Source organism: Eutrigla gurnardus, assembly GCF_963514095.1.
Source record: "Eutrigla gurnardus genome assembly, chromosome: 22".
NCBI classification, from domain to species: domain Eukaryota; kingdom Metazoa; phylum Chordata; class Actinopteri; order Perciformes; family Triglidae; genus Eutrigla; species Eutrigla gurnardus.
This window is the reverse complement of record NC_139933.1, coordinates 15,556,373-15,572,538: the sequence shown is the minus strand read 5'-3', so window position 1 is coordinate 15,572,538 and position 16,166 is coordinate 15,556,373. Positions and strand designations below refer to the sequence as shown.

The following is a 16,166-nucleotide window of genomic DNA, read 5'->3' as shown; positions in this document are numbered from 1 at the left end:
CTCCAAGTGCCCTTCTCGCTCTAAATGCATCTACTGCTGCCCTTATAAGGCATAATATTTAACTCATTTTAACAGGCAAAATTCTGTCTATTCTGCAAGAGATATGCAGATCATTTACTGATCTACTTGTGATATTAAGTGAAAAAGTATTAGTATTTGTATCAGTCAAAAAAATTCAGCTTAGCATTTAGTGCAGTTTACTTTAGTTAACTGCAGAAATCTGCCTGTCATTTTCTTTTATCCCTGTTAACTTTTCATTGGTTTATATTTGTTTTTCTTGCAGAGAAATCCATCCCTGCAATGTAGAACTGACTTTTTCCACACGTGTCGTTAACAAACATGCTCAATCGTTAATGATGATTAAAAAGTCGCCAAAATCAATTGTCTCCGGTGATCAGCGCGCGGTCTCGAAAGAAAAGCTTTAACCTCAAAGGCTGATGCCAAACAATCACTGAAAAACACATTTTTTACATCTCTAATTCGCCGTGTTCGGTGTCCTCGCTTCGGACACACATGTTTAGACGCTAAATGTTTTCCTTTCCTCCCGAATGTGACGGCACATATCCTTCGTTCATCTGTCTCATTTCTTTACTGCTATTCTCAGCCTGGAACAAAACACTAAATCAATATCCTCAGTGATACACATGTTGGTTAAGCCCCTTGTTGGTCCAAGATGAGATATTCATTCATCACCCAGCTGGCTAACACAGTATTGGGTTGGGGGTGGGGTGGTCAGCAGTCAGCTGATATTCCATCCATGTGCAACTCGAGCGACAGCTTGTAAAATAATGATTATTCCGTGATGAGATGGAGTCTTCAGGCTGTAACGCCAGATTAGGATTCAGCCGAAGAGCCACCAGGCCGCCTTGATTAAAACCCCAAAACATCTGACATAATCCCCCGTTATAACGGCGGAAATGTCAAGTGATACTTTAATTATCTTTATGGCCACTTCGTCTTCATATCAGCGTCTGTTCAGCGCCGTCGGGCCGGTCAGAGAGCATGAAATCATGATTCATCTACACTTTTAAATCAATCAAAGATTTCTTACAAATCGATTTTTCTCAATCAGCTTCCTTCTCCAACTGATCACACGTGGACTTGATTTATATTTGTTTTCTTTTCATCAAAGTTGGATTTTTCTTTTTTTACGTGAGAGAAACTAAAAAATGAAAATAAGCAACGAAAAATAGCGTCAGTATGAAAAATGATATATGAGAAATAAATCGAAATGTATAAAAATAAAATAAAAAAGAATGCAAATTACTTTCAAATGTAATTGTTTTTGCTATAATATATCACTACCGAGAAAAAAACAAAACAAAAATAGGAGACACCAGGAAATTACACCAACTCTCAGGTTTAACTGCAGAAACTGAACCTGGACGTGACTGGAGATGGTGCTACGCTACAGTTAACGTCTTTAGTAGAATTAAATAAGAAGAACACGATGATGAAACCACCGAGCTATTTTAACACCAAAATTATATTTATTTATTTGTATTTATCAGACGTCCCCATGGCGACGGGTGAGACTGGAGGCTCCTGTTAACCAGACCAGAATCACGGGTCTGTAAATATGGAGTTAGTCCTCTGCATTCAGTCCCTGGAGATTTCATCTATTCTCATCCTACTGTACTTGATCTTTGCTTCTTTCAGTCGTCAGTCTGCTTGAACCTTTTAAGGCGTTCCGTTCTCCATGTACAAAAGAAGCCTTTCACTCAAAAATTACATTTGTAAAGATGACTTTCTGTAACCTCAAAGAGAGAAAGACCTTTCAGAGATACACTACTCACAAAAAGTTAAGGATATTCGGCTTTCAGGTGAAATTTCAGGATGAACCTAAAATGCACTATAACCTTTACAGGTGAACTTAATTTGGCCTTCTCTTGAATGCACATGTCCAACACGGAGCTGAACGGCAAAATTCACAACACCTGTTTGATCCTTGAATCGACCAATCAATGTGGTTCAATTAGAATGGGTATTTAAACAGACCTCTTCATCATGCTGTTCACATGTTGACATCATGAGACCAAGACGAAGTGATCAACAGCACCTCGCCATTGCGAGGCTTCAAACAGGAAGTTGTCAGAGGGAAGTGGCCAATGAGCTTAGAGAGTCACAGAGTGTCATCAGCAGGTTGCTACGGAGACACAGAGACTGGAAGAGTCCCAGAAAGCAGAGACGTGGACGTCCTTTGGTCACATGACAAGTTATAGAGACATTGACATGTTTTGTTGTGCACCACTGCTGCTGGCTTTTGTTTCAATAAATAGTTTGAGATGAGGAAGTCACCATTGCAAGCTTCTACTTAAATGCCCTACTTTCATGGTATAATAAATTTCACCTGAAAGCCAAATATCCCAGACTTTTTGTGAGTAGTGTATGTATAACATATATAAATATATATATTCCAATTACTGAAAATAATAACACTACTTACTATTTTTAATATCATTACTAATAACAATATCATATATTAAAGCAGCACATCTGCAGGCGTCCATATTCATATTTCTGTTCCACTTTGAGTGGATTTCACCGCCGATTTCTCCGTGAGACAAAATTAAGGCTGACGCTGTCAGAAGGAGTAGAAGGTGATGTCATTTATCCATGACAAGCTTTAATTGTGCCCTAAATATGAGAGCCCCGGGCTCCATCACTCAATGCCCCCTCACAAGATACACAGAAACAGCCACCAAAAGGGAGAGTGGAGCCGCCCGAGACGGGGGTTCGTATAAGTTAGTGCTGGAAGCATAAAATGTGTGATCGATTAGCAGATGTGAATGTGCTTACCTCGCTGTTTAGGAAGCAGTAAAACACGGACACAAAGAAGCCCTGTGTGGAGAGGAAGAGGAACAAATCATCATCATCAAAACATCATCCGGTGTGAGTCACATGCACAGCAGCTCATTACACACACACGCATTAATTCAGTCGTCACCAAGGGGTGGGGGGGTGGGGGGAGACAATTAAACAGTCCACTTGTTACAATTACTGTCATTGCACACAATAAAATACGCCCACACAGGCGATGATATTACACGCCGTTTGTCCAAAGCTTTGTTTAGCGGGGAAATGAATCAAACCTGGAAGGACTCCAAAAAGGAGTTGAAATATATGAAGACGATCTGAGAGATCTCGTCTTCCCCCGGGTTGACGAAGAACAGCATGTAGGTGATTCCCAGGAGAGGAAGTAGTACCAGCGTCGCCTTCACGGCTTTCCTGCGGGGGAAACCAGACAACCGTGATGGAGAGACCGCCATGCTCCACCACCGCTGTGTACATATGGGAGTATCTGAAGAGGTTTGACCCTCGCAGGTGGATTAAACCTACCTGTACTGGATGGTCTCCGACGTGGTCGAGGCTCGCAGTTTGGTCATCAGGATTCTCACGATGTTGAAGAGGAAAATGAAGTTGATCTGTTGGGAAGATCAAACACAGGAGATGAACGTGAGGTGTCAAAGTGTCTATCAGGCTCGGATGGTGTTACGGTTCAGTATTTAGACATCCTGACCCATTGTCAGACGCTGTTCTATCCATGATGCTGTTGTGACGTGATGTGTTGCAGTGACCAGACCACCACCAGAGGGGCGTCTCTATAGCGTAACAGGCAGATGAACTCAGACAGATGCGACTCAGTGTTGCCATCTTTTGTTGCCTTAAAAAGCTGATAGTTTATAGTCGGGATTTATTATAGTCAGTTTGGTAGAAATTTGCTTTCAAAAGAAACGTGTTAGAAATGTCTCATTTATTTTATGTTCGTTTTGATCAGGTTACAGGTCATTCTAAATAAACTGATTGGTGGCCTCTAAAAGCGGATCAGATGACAGAGCTGAAATAGCGACACCACAGTGAACCTGGTGTCCGACACTTTAAGGGGGCGTTTCTGCATAATTGTTATTAGAGTATTTATTATGATTTTATTAATTTATTTTTTAACATGCATTGATTTATATTTTTTCCTTCTTCAAAAGGCTGAACTTATGATAATAATAATACTATAATAATAGTAATTAAGTATTTTTTTTACATGATGTCACTAATTAAAACAAAGGGTGTCATTATTTCCTCCACTGCTGTTTACGACAGCAGGACGGTGTATGTGGGTGTTTATTTGGGATTTGTCAAATAATTCACGCCAGCCTTTTCCTTCAATATTGCTAAATCCTGTTTCTTGGATATCTTAAGTGAGATTATCTCCCCCGCCGATGTGATGAATGACAAGAGCACTAGTGAGTGGTGCAACATGGAGGCAAAAATAGCTGTAGGAATACTTTCCAGGGCCAGCTGACCCGACCTTGGCCCGAACAGATGCAAGCAGGCATTCATTACACCAGTCCTAACTAGCCGCACGCATTAGTGCTTAAGATGCTTAATAACGCCCTGCGGTTATCCCTGATAGCAGTCCAGCGCTTTACTGCCAACGCTAACAGCCAGCCATGGTGAAAGGCATGGGCAGATACGACACCATCACCCTGATTGGAGACATCACAGATATTCTGGTGACCTGCTGATGATCCTGCAGGATCGAGTGTTGGCCAAGACACAAAAACGCCAGCGAGAAGCTGCTCTTGTGAGCGAGACGTTTTCAGTGAACGTAGCAGAGAGATATTGGAGGAGGCAGATGTGTGCTTTAGGGGGCGAGTACAAGGGGAGAGAGCGAGAGAGAAGCATGAAGTGCCTTTTGGAGAGATTACTTTTTGCAGCCGAGAGAGACAGAAAATAAGGGAACGTGTTGTTTCTGACAAGGATGGGAAGGTCAGTCCACCACTGGAGACCCAGCGGGGAGAAAACAGCCCAAAGTGAGCAGAGGAATGGTCCAAATCACCACAGCGATGGGGGCGTGGCTGTTTGAGAGGGTGAGGGCGTACAGGTGCAGCAGAAATGGTCTGTCGCAAGTACAAGTCCTGCATTCAAGGTAAAAGTACACAAAAGTATTAAGGACTTAAAGTAACTGTACTCATTATGCAAAACGGACCATTTCAGAATAACACATATAGGGATTTATTTATTGCTTATTTGTATAATACTAGTACCTGTATATTCTATTTATTTGGGATGTAACAGGACACACATTGACTGAATTACTATATTTCACAGCACAGTAGAAGTACAAGTACCTCCAAGTAAAGGACCAGCTGCACTTTCCACCACCGGACCGAGGACGGTATTTTAGAAGTGCAGCCAGGAGGGAGTCACTGTAGTCCAGACGAGAGATGACTAAATCTTGTAAAAGGAGTCAGGCCGAGTCCCCGGACGATCTGACAGAATCTGCAGGATCATTCAACACGAGTCCCGCCGGAGGGTTGAGTGTCTGGCTTCACATGGACCGTCAGCAGAGCGAGGAAGAGTCACAACAACAGCCAGTCCCGAAGGTGGTCCACGTCGACTTTAATCCTCCAGCAGCACGGGGGACGGGTTTTTTTTGGGCTTTTGAATTTTAATGCTAATGTGGCGTGAATTTTTTGGCAAGGGTGTGTTTGATTTTTAATTTTGGAAGTTCCACCTCAGCTGCTCTAATAAGTATTTAATAAAACGAGATTCACACCCTCCAGGACAAAATCGTCCCTATTAAAAGAATCTCAATATTCTGTTCTCACGGCCATTACAGCTTTAAGTCTTGCATTCTGTTGTTTCAGGCTTTCAATCTGGAGCTCTGGCTTGCATGCATATGGAACTAACCCAATGTTAGATTAATAAGTCCTCCTACACCTCTATCGTATTTCATTTTGTGTTTTCCAAAAGGATTCCCACATGCTGCAGAGATTTATCCTTTACGCTCCACAGGTGACGTTTCACAACTTCCCATGAATCACTCCGAACACGTAGAATGTGCTTTGGGCTCTAACGTTTCACGCCCCGTCGTTGCATTTTTAAAGACATAATAATAAAAGACTAATTGTATCGGCGGTTTATGTAAAAACGCTTCTACAGCGTGACGACAAGACTTCTTACCACCAAGACAAGAATCATGGGACCCTGGTAGATGTAGTCCGTGTAGACGCCGGCTCGCTTCCCAAACCAGCACCTGAAATTAAAGCAGACGTCCTGGTTACTTCTGACAGGCAGACGGATTGATTTACTTTTTATTTGTGCAAGAGGAAAACAAACAGTAGTGAATTTACAGATATGATGTGTGAAACAGGAGAGAAATACTCTGGTTCATATGAATATAAGAGAAAATGCAGAATAACAATAAAAAGAACAAAACGTGACAAATGTGAAACAAAACAGCTAAATGTACTAACAGCTTAGTACATGTATGTACATTTATATACATACATGTATAGCTCATTTATGAGAGAAAAACAACATAAAACAAAGCCAACAAGGCAGACATTTATATTTTTACTCATTGTTCTCCATAAAAAATATTGTTGAAGTATAAATCTGTGCTCAGGAGTTTAAACACGTGTGATTAATTTCCCGAATATGAATTGTAGAGGGAAACTTTGATCAAATGGCTCCTAAAAAAACTTTTTTCCTACACCAATGGAAACATCTGACGGTGTAATTAAGACTATTTCTAATAAAAATGATCTTGGTTAAATATCTAGAAACGGTAAGAGTAAGAAAAGTCGCAGCGCTGGATAGCAAAAAAAATAAAGTTTATTTTAGAGGCATGCCTTCCATATCCTTTAATAATGTTTATGTTTTTGCATGAGGTTCTTCTCCAAACTACGACAGCAAAGCAGTGTCTCCTTTACTTCAGGTAAACGCCGTCTTCCTGACGGGGTACTGAAGTGGTTATCGTTAATTTAAAGGTGAGTTTGAAGTCGTACGATAACACGGATAAGCAGCTCACGCAGCACCACTTCAAACAATCCAAACTGTCCCTTTCAGGACTTAAATGACATGTTTCTTGGTCATAAACCAGCTGCAAAAAGAGACCATTTTATATCAATCAGTCCCTAGTGAAGAGAAAACGGCCACATGGGTAAAGTGTAATTAAGAATATCGTGCGATTTGCAAATGTGATTACTGCTTATTAATAGACATTCGTCTCCTTAATGCAATACGGTTTGACTTTTTCCTTTTTCTGTTCTCTGATGAGCGGCTTCACAACAGAGGGCTTACTTCTCGTTGTCGTAGTACAGCTTCCCAATCGCCCAGGCCACGATGATCGGGAACGGTATACCTGCGAGGCAAAGCAGAGACAAAAGACACAACATTCTTTCATCTTTTTCTTCTATATACATCACACAATATCCCTGGGGGGGGATTTCACACTGCAATATGAAATCTCTGTTTGTTTGTTTGGTATTGTTGCTTATCCACAGACTCGAGCCAAGACACGTCAACAACCTGAGTGTTTCTTTGTGAGTGAATTAAAAGCTTGAGGATAATGCGGAGCGATCGTCTGATTTACTGACTTATGGGAGTGTAACTAAGCAGACGAGCATCCGTTGCCAGCCACCGTGTCACACATGTAAGCCTCACGAGTCTCTGGAAACACTCCACTTCATTAGCAACGCGCCGTCATCAGTGTGGTGTCAGAACCTCAGGAAGATCTACTCTCACAGGCTCCGGATTACTCTGGAAAAATGGTCATTTGTCTCGTTGCGTTCATCTCCTGTCCACGGCCATCTGCTTCGATGACACGTCGGCTCCCGACGCCCGAGTTAAAGTGAAGCAGAGCAAATCAAATTTGATCTTATTTATGTTTTCACGGCCGCCCTGAAATGTACTGCCATCTTCCCCCCGTCACACGGAGGCTTCACGCTGCCCCCCGGGGGAAATGTAATCCAGATGGCACAATGCACCTAATGTTAGCAGCAGATAGTTCAGTTTGACAGCGTGAAACGGGGCTGTTGGTGAGCTCCTCACCAATAAGTTTCCAAGCTGCCACACCGAATCCTGGTATCCCATCAAGTCAACGGCTCCCATTGTTGTTGGATAAATGCGTGTCCGACCCTCAGATTGTTCCACTCGGGTGAAAGTCTACCAACGGTTCATCATTTCAAGAAATAAAATACACTGAGAAACTGACTCATGAGGTTGTTGGAGGCAGTTAGCTTAGCATTAACACCGGAAGCATGGGGAAACAACATTTCGTCCCTAACATAAGCCTCCAAAGCGTAACGTAAACTGAGTTTTGTACTTTTATTCATTCTCCTCTCTTGATTTTCTTGCTTGGTTATTATTACATCATAGATATTTTGGGAAAATACACTTTCGTCGAGAGTTTGATGAGAAAATTGTTACCACTTTAATGTCTGTGTGCTACGTACTGAGCAAGGGCCTGTAGGCAGTTAGCTTAGCTTAGCATTGGGCTGGTACATTGGGCGAGTTTCACTTCGCCTTCGCATCTTAAGACCCACCACCGGAGTCTGATTAACCAATCAGGGTTGTCTTTTCACGCGTTGACATCTTATGGGATTGTAAGTGTCAGGAACACCGTGATTCTATGTTATCAATCTTCAAAGTGTTTCTTCTAAAACGTCTCACGACTTCTTTTAGGGCGTTCGTATAGCTTTGCTCATTGGCGTCGCGGTTCAGCGTACTCACACCAGCCGATGCAGATGAACATCCACTTCCGCAGCTTGTCGGTGGAGTAGGTGAGGACGATGGCGGTGTGGAGGTAGCAGCCCTCGCCGAACATCCAGAAGAAGTTGGTGGAGTGGAAATAGTTGAAGGAGGCGGTGACGAGACGGCACCACACCTACCGAATCAATTCTCCTATTAGACATTTTACAGTTTCTCATCTTACTGCCAAGCATAATATGTAGGTGACATCATTATCATTTCAACAGGAAGTTCTTCCTTGTTGGTTTGTATAAAGGTAGCTTCATTTGACATTTTTTGGTATTTTTGACGTTTTACATAATGCAATGCAGATACAATTAGATTCATACAATTACAGCTTCATTTGACATTTGAGTTTTTTTTTTTTTTATTGTAATACATTCAAGAAACATGCTTTTTTTATGCCTCCCATTGTTGCCCAGCAACAATCGGGGGATAACTGAACCGGGAAGAGCCCTCACTTTTTTATGCTTCAGTTTGACACCTTATTATCTGGAGCTCACGAACGCAACAGCGTATAAAGAATACTTTGGAACAAGGAACAGTACATTCATTTAAATATAATTAATTTCAGTTAGAGGTTTATATGCAGGACGTCATGAAACTATTTAAAGGATAAACTGGTGAAATCTCATGAAAATACAAAAAACAACTTAAAACTTAAAAAAGGTTTTCTTAAGCGCTTCTTGTTAAGATAAATTATTATTAAAAATACAATCCGAGATCAACAGCTGAAGCGACACGTACCACGTTGCTTTCGTGCACTTGAGGACTCATGGTCATCTGGACGATGAACCAGGTGGCGTTCCTCAGGATGAAGGCGGTGATCAGGTTCCAGTGGATGATGTTTCTCAGGCAGCGGATGCTCCTGTGAGAAGAACACAAGGGAATAATCTTTATAATCTCTGATATTTATGCTTCTTTTTCAACATATAAAAAGAATAAAGTATAAAAAAAACTCATATTGAAATTAAATACTTCAAAATTAGAGTTTAATTAACTCTAAATAGTAATAAAATGACTTGCTTTCTTGTTTAGTTTAATGAGATACCAATATCGTGTCTTTGCGCAAAGTATTCAGCTAGAGACAGAAGGTGATTAGCCTAGCTTAGCATAAAGCAGAGGTGTCAAAAGTACAGTCATACTGTAAGTATGTAGTACAGATACTTGTGTTCAAAAAGTACTGATTCAACTTCTTTACTCAAGTAAAACTGAGGCTAACTGAATCTGGTGTCATATTAATATATAAAAATAATGGATAATTCCCCTCAGAGTAAAAAGTACAGACATTTGTTTTAAAATGTCAGGAATAAAAGTAAACCAGCTGTTAGAAAAACAAATACTCAAGTAAAGTACAAATACCTGAAAATTCTACCTCTACTAATACGAATGAAGTATTTGTACTTCGTTACTTCTACCCACCTCTTTCATAAACAGTGGAAGAAGGGAGGAAACAGCTCGCCCGGCACAGAAAACTCACATTTTTGCCCTTTTATATACATAATATGGTAGATGTATTTTTTAACTTTGGGCGGAGCCAAGCATTATGCTAAGCTAAGCTAAGCTAACTGCTTCCTGGCTCTAGCGTCTCAGACAAACTGGTGGGAAACACTTGAATTAAATATCTTCTCTACTAGTTTGAGTCTTCCAGTCTATTTGGAACATAAGCTCAGAGTAGTAAAGCATTGCTCCACTCTGACACAACCCTTAAAAGTAAACAAGCCAACAACGATGATGAGTATGAATAATGAAAGTAACATTTTCCCATCACTCCCCGGTGCCCCTCCCCCGCAGCGTCACATGAAGTAACATTCCATTCCCACTCTTTGCACTCCTGTTTGTATAATGCCCTGAATCCCGGATGTTTTTTTTTTTTATGCTGTAAATAAATCGACCTCGGGATACAATTAAAAGAAACCGCCTCAGAGTGAGCGGTCGAAAATAGCAGCACACGACCGGGTGGAGAGAACGAACCATACCGCGGTCACGGCGTCGGCCTCGCTCGCCGCCACCGGCTGATGGTGTTGTCATCCGGTGAAGGCCAGCCGTGAATCACATGATTTCTTTTTGTTTTTTAGCATGCATCACGTCTTAATAGGTGTCACTTGCGCTGGCTGCCTGTGCTGACTGAGGCAACATTTTTACTGTTCTGCTCTTCTGACTGTACTTTTTCAGAACAATAAAGAGAACAGCAGCCCAATTAAGACAATAACGTGCAGAAATGCTGCTGCAGTTTTTGCATAATTATTATATTCTTACACAGGAGTGAAAGAAAGGCAGCCTTGAGGGTAAAGAAACATGTAAAGTTGTGTATTATAAAACGTGTTATCCCACAAATAAGTTACCCCCGCCCCCCCCCCCCCACACACACACGCACACACACACACACACACACACACACACTATATCACAATGTTATTGGAGCTGCCATTAGTATTACAAAGCCAGAGGGTTTTTGTTTTCAAACAGTTGTATTCATTACGCTGTGTGACCTCACTTCCTTTGGCATCCCGCTGGTGGGGTCGGCTAGGCCTGATGGGTATTAATTAAGAGGAAATAAATAAATAAATAAAAACATTTGTTCTCATTCTGTTGCTGTGTTAAATGTTCTGCAGTCTCTTCATATGATTTACATTATATCACTACATAATATATATATATACACTGTATATACTAGGGGTGGGAAAAAAAATCGACATTGCAATATATTGTTGTGCTCTCTGTCGCAATAAATAAATCGATACACTGACGGCAAATATTATTATTATTTTGGGTCTACGGGTTTTTTTAGACTCCCGTCGGTGCGTCTGAGAGTTTACGGTTCTCCGGAGCGGATCCGCGGGGGCCGCCCGCTGCCCGGGATCCTGCCTATTTAGGGGCAGGATTCCGAGCGGCGCGCTAGAGTTTACGGTTCTCCGGACGGAGCAGAACTGCGGGTTCGCGGTGCGTAATTGTAAGCGTGGCCGTGTGCTGGCCGGTGCTGTTGTGAGCTTCAAGCGCCTTTCACACAGCATTGAGGGCATGAGGACCCACTTTTCGGCCGGGCTCGATTGTCTATTTACGGGCAGGATTCCGGGCGGCGCGTGTTTACCGTCCGCCGGAGTGGATCTGCGGAGCCGTGTGCTGCCCGGTGTTGCTGTGAGCTCCAAGCGGTTTTCACCCAGCTCTGAGGGCATGAGGCCCGACTTCCCAGGTACTGGATGGATGAACATAACTCTGCACATAATTGGTTGCGTACTGAAATGTGCACAATATTTCATTTAATTCTGTTGTTATTCTTATCTTGTTTAGCTATTGTTAAACTAAAACGGGCCCAAGTTTACATAAAACAAGTTGCTACTGACTTTTCAGAAAGCACTGTCCTGGTTTACATATGACATGTTATTAATGTTCATGCACTTTAATGTGTCCAGCTGGACGGTGTTTATTCATTTGTACATTGTACGAAGTTTTGGAATTTATTTTTTATGCATATTTTTTCTTTTTCAGTCACATATCGTGATATATCGTTGATGAAAGTTCTTGCAATATATCGAATATCGCAGATATCGTGTATCGTGATATTATCGTTATCGTGGGCCAAATATCGTCACAGTATCGAATCGTGAGTTACCCGTATCGTCCCACCCCTAATATATATATATATATATACACACAATCATACACACACACACACACACACACATCTATGTATGTATTTTAATGTGTGAACTCCTCCTCAGGGACCGATAAAGTATCTATTGTAATTGACATGCTGAATGACTGTCATGTGCATTTGCTTCTCTCCCTGTGAAACGTGATGACTCACTCTTCTCTCCTCCTCCCATCACAAATAACCGGCTTCGTTAGCTTGAGTGCGGCGCTCACTGCTGCTGCTGCTGCTGCTGCGATAAGACGGGTCAGAGGTGTACGGTTCAATATCCGTTGTTTACATTTCCAAAAGAGGGTGGCTGTGGTCTAATTCATTAATGTCTTCCCCTTCCTGGTCCGACAACGCGGCGAGGGGAGGCGTGGGTGAAGGTGAACAGCTTGCCCTCACGCTTGCTGACTCAGCTCCCCCCCCCCCCCCCCTCCGAATCAATTTCCTTTTCCAGGTTATACCCCAACGGCGGAGCAGAGCTAATTCCAATGTAAAGCTACAGTCTCGTGCACTTTCATGCAAGTTACGCTTCACCTGACTCTTCTGGTTGAATCATCAGAACGGAAGGAAGCTATGTAACAGTATATGTGGTTGGCTGCTGACAGCATAGGTCGCTTGTGTTCCTCGGCGATCGAAGCCCTGACATCGCAAACGCGTCTTCGCTTCAGTCTGATGTTCAAACGCAGATCTGCACCGAGAACATTCCTGGGGCTTCTGCAGTCTTTCAGTGAGCTTTTAACCAGAGAGGAACTTTCTGTGTGTCCCAGATTATCCGACTACAAGAAACATCCTCATTTAATTTCCCACCTATTAGGGTAACGAGTAATGAGGATCAGCCCGGTACGGAAGGAGAATGCTGAGGCAGCAAAACCAGCTGCAATGTCATTCTTCTGGGCAATTAACAGTTCACTAAGCCCCCCCCCCCTCCACCTCCACCTGCTCCTCCGTCTCCATCAGTGGAGCCCACACTGTCACTAACTGCACTCACTGAATCAATAGTATAGAGGCAGACAGAAAGGTGTATAATATGTGTTAAATAAACTAAATTAAATTAAAATTAAATAAAAGGATAAACCAAGAAAGTAAAAAAAAAGAGAAAAGTGGAAACCAAAAGAAATGAAGGAACAACGTTGTTCCTGTAAAGCTGTCAGACCCTGGTCAGAGCCTGTAAAATGTCTTTGAGTATCCAAAAAAGCACTTATGATTTATTACTATAATAATTTGAGTAAGTGTGGGGAAATGGGATCTTCCGACTGGCACATGAAGGCAGAATTACAGCCACCAAGCAGACCAAACTGGGGCGACAGCTTTCAGCTGGTAAAGCGATCTCAAGGTCGGCGGTTCGATCCCTGACTCCTCGTGTCAGCGTGTCTTTGCAAGTGAACTTTTGCACATTACTGCGCAAATTGGTACTGAAGTTTCATAAAAAAAAAAAAACTATATTTACCATCATTTTTGAAAACTTTATTAATGTTTCCAGACTGACTTGGTTCTTTCTCACCATGTTTTTTGCACCAAAACACTAAAACAAATTCCTTGTGTGAACCAAATGAGAAAATCAGAAAGCTGATTCTGCTGCACTTTGGATAAAAGTCCTTAAAAGCAGACATGAATGCATTTACTTTCCACTATTTATTTGGACAAACGTAACAGAAAAAGAGGTTTTCCTCGGAAAGCTAATGGCCGTGATACAAACACACAATATTTCTTATTATCTAGGATATATACCATGAAGAAACACTGTGAAATTGGAACTCACAGTGCAATTTCTATTCTGTTTAGCTGTCATCTTACAGACAGCCCCCCCCCCCCCCCCCCCCCCACAAAAAAAAACCCCAAATGCTCCAACTGCCGTTTCAGTGTTTCTCAGCCCTCCCAAATCTCACCCTCCTCTCTGCTGTAATCCTTTCCATTCTCGCTTTCCAGTTCCACCACGCTGAACAGGAGTGTCAGCCTTTCTGTCCATCACACTGGCAGCAGCAACCTTCCCTTAAATGCTTCTCCATCTCATTAAAAAGTGAAGAAGGTTGAGTAATAAACGCCAAACTCCTTCACCGACCCCGATGCCATTTTTAGCTGGCCAACACTCCCCCTCCCCCTCCCCCTCCCTCCGTCCGAGCCACACAAACATGGGTTGTGCATAAACGCTGTCCTGCACAGCTTCTATCTATCATGTCTCTCTGTGGCCTTTCATGCTTTTCTCACCCCCGGGGGGGGGGGGGTGGCAGGGCTGGGGGGGATCGATAACAGTCCCGGCTGTTGCGGGCGCTAAGACCTTTTTGTCGTTAACGCTCGGTTTATTTCGGTTTGCCAGAGAAACCCATTCCACCTTCGCCGGTTGTCCCAGCAGGCCTCCGAGAGCCTGTTTTGGTTTTCTGAGATGGGTCTATTATTCCCATTTGTGGGGGGAAATGTGCCCTAGTTTTTTTGCGGGTGTCTAAACCCTTTTTACATCTGCGGGATTGAGATAGGGAAGGTTTCATCCCATGACCAAATGGTTTTTGAATAAGAATGCGAGGCGCTTTGAGACGAGGCAATCTGGAGAATTCTGACGTTTCTGTCACATCAAGGATGTCTTTAGGATTATCAGCGGACTGGCGGCGGCGGCGGCGAACACTTACCTCAAACACAAGAAGAGGAAGAAGGCGACAAGCAGAGCCACCATGGAGATGCAGTGACCAAGGAAGTTTATGATCACGGCTATTTGGTAGTGCATCTTGCCTTTTTTCTGCAGGGGGAGAAAGAAACACAGGATGAGTCTTTGGGTTTTTTTCCTGATTTACAGAAACAATATTCTCAGGATGAGAAAAAATACTTCAAAGACTGAAAACACTCTTTGCTCTATTTTCCGTTTTCGTTTCTTTTTTGTTTTGTCAGAGCAGACTCCTGCTGCTGTTTGGAACAGAAACTTTTAAAATAACAAAAATGAGAAAATATATGTCACGATTCACATTTGAAGCTCTGGTTTTTAACTCCTACTACATTATTAATAGCGACAGTTTTTTTTTTTTGGTTACATAAAATATTCTAATATGAAATAATATCAATAAATAGCAGCTATTTGTAACTCAAAATACCCAACAGCCATGGACGGCCCCCTTCTTAGGAGCAGGACACCCAGACTGAAACAGTGTAGATTTGTGTCAGATTTAGATTTTTTTTTTTAATCAGATTTGGTTGTTCAACAAAAGAAGATTAGACTGTTTTATTCATATTAACTAATCCTGAACTCAGAGTTTCAGAGAAGATGAAGATGACTACATTAAAATATTCTAATGCGGCCGCCGATGTTCAAATGTGCAACCTGATCTTAGTCAGGTTGGGAAGATCTCAAACACAGCACCCCTCAGACACCAACGCTTCCCAGGACCGTGGCCTTAGTCCCCATTGTGTCCTCTGTCCCTGCAGGGAGGGACGGGAGTCCCCGTGTCCTCGTCCCCAGTTCAACTGGGACCAAGGCGGACTGTGCTCAGTGTCGCCAACCTACCTGATCCATCTTCAAGCATGGATCCCGGTTTGTTTATCAGGCTTTGTGGAACTGATTTTTAAAGTCAACTCAGGATTCATGGACATTCAGGGGGCAACCCAACCAGTCGGCACCTTTTACTAGTGGATATTTTGTCTGTCAGTGGTTCATTTTTTATCTGAATGTGGTTCATTTCTGTCTCTTTGTGTTTTTTCCTGCAAGATTTGTTAAACAGGTTCTGTTGCTGTGCCTCTATCCGGAAAATCCATCCATGTTACTCTTAAGCCACCGATGATCACACTGGGTGCCAATCAGATATTGACCCCTGCGATCCCTTGGGTGCCGACTGTGCACACGCTCACATGCACGCTCCCCGCATGATGCCTTCTGGTGCTTCTGCAGCTGGAGGTTTTACATAGAACACATCTTCCCTCCGAATCGCTTGCCGAAGACTCCTGTCTGTGACTCAGATATCCATTGTGATCGGATTTCCCCCACACAGCCAACAGTAATCTGGGCTGTAAGTGG

General features: G+C 42.6%; 1 protein-coding gene across 1 annotated transcript in view; it reads right to left on the bottom strand.

The window, feature by feature from the left end:
- The window catches only part of LOC311033070 (corticotropin-releasing factor receptor 1-like), a 47,493-nt gene that overhangs the window by 1,051 nt on the left and 30,276 nt on the right, over positions 1-16,166 (bottom strand). The window contains exons 6-13 of the mRNA XM_084040248.1: positions 14,794-14,900; positions 9,280-9,400; positions 8,515-8,668; positions 7,084-7,144; positions 5,962-6,034; positions 3,340-3,425; positions 3,093-3,228; positions 2,800-2,841 (exon numbers count right to left, since the gene is read on the bottom strand). Of these exons, the coding sequence (XP_083896374.1) occupies positions 2,800-2,841; positions 3,093-3,228; positions 3,340-3,425; positions 5,962-6,034; positions 7,084-7,144; positions 8,515-8,668; positions 9,280-9,400; positions 14,794-14,900 (780 nt within the window). The remainder of the gene's footprint in view (positions 1-2,799; positions 2,842-3,092; positions 3,229-3,339; positions 3,426-5,961; positions 6,035-7,083; positions 7,145-8,514; positions 8,669-9,279; positions 9,401-14,793; positions 14,901-16,166) is intronic.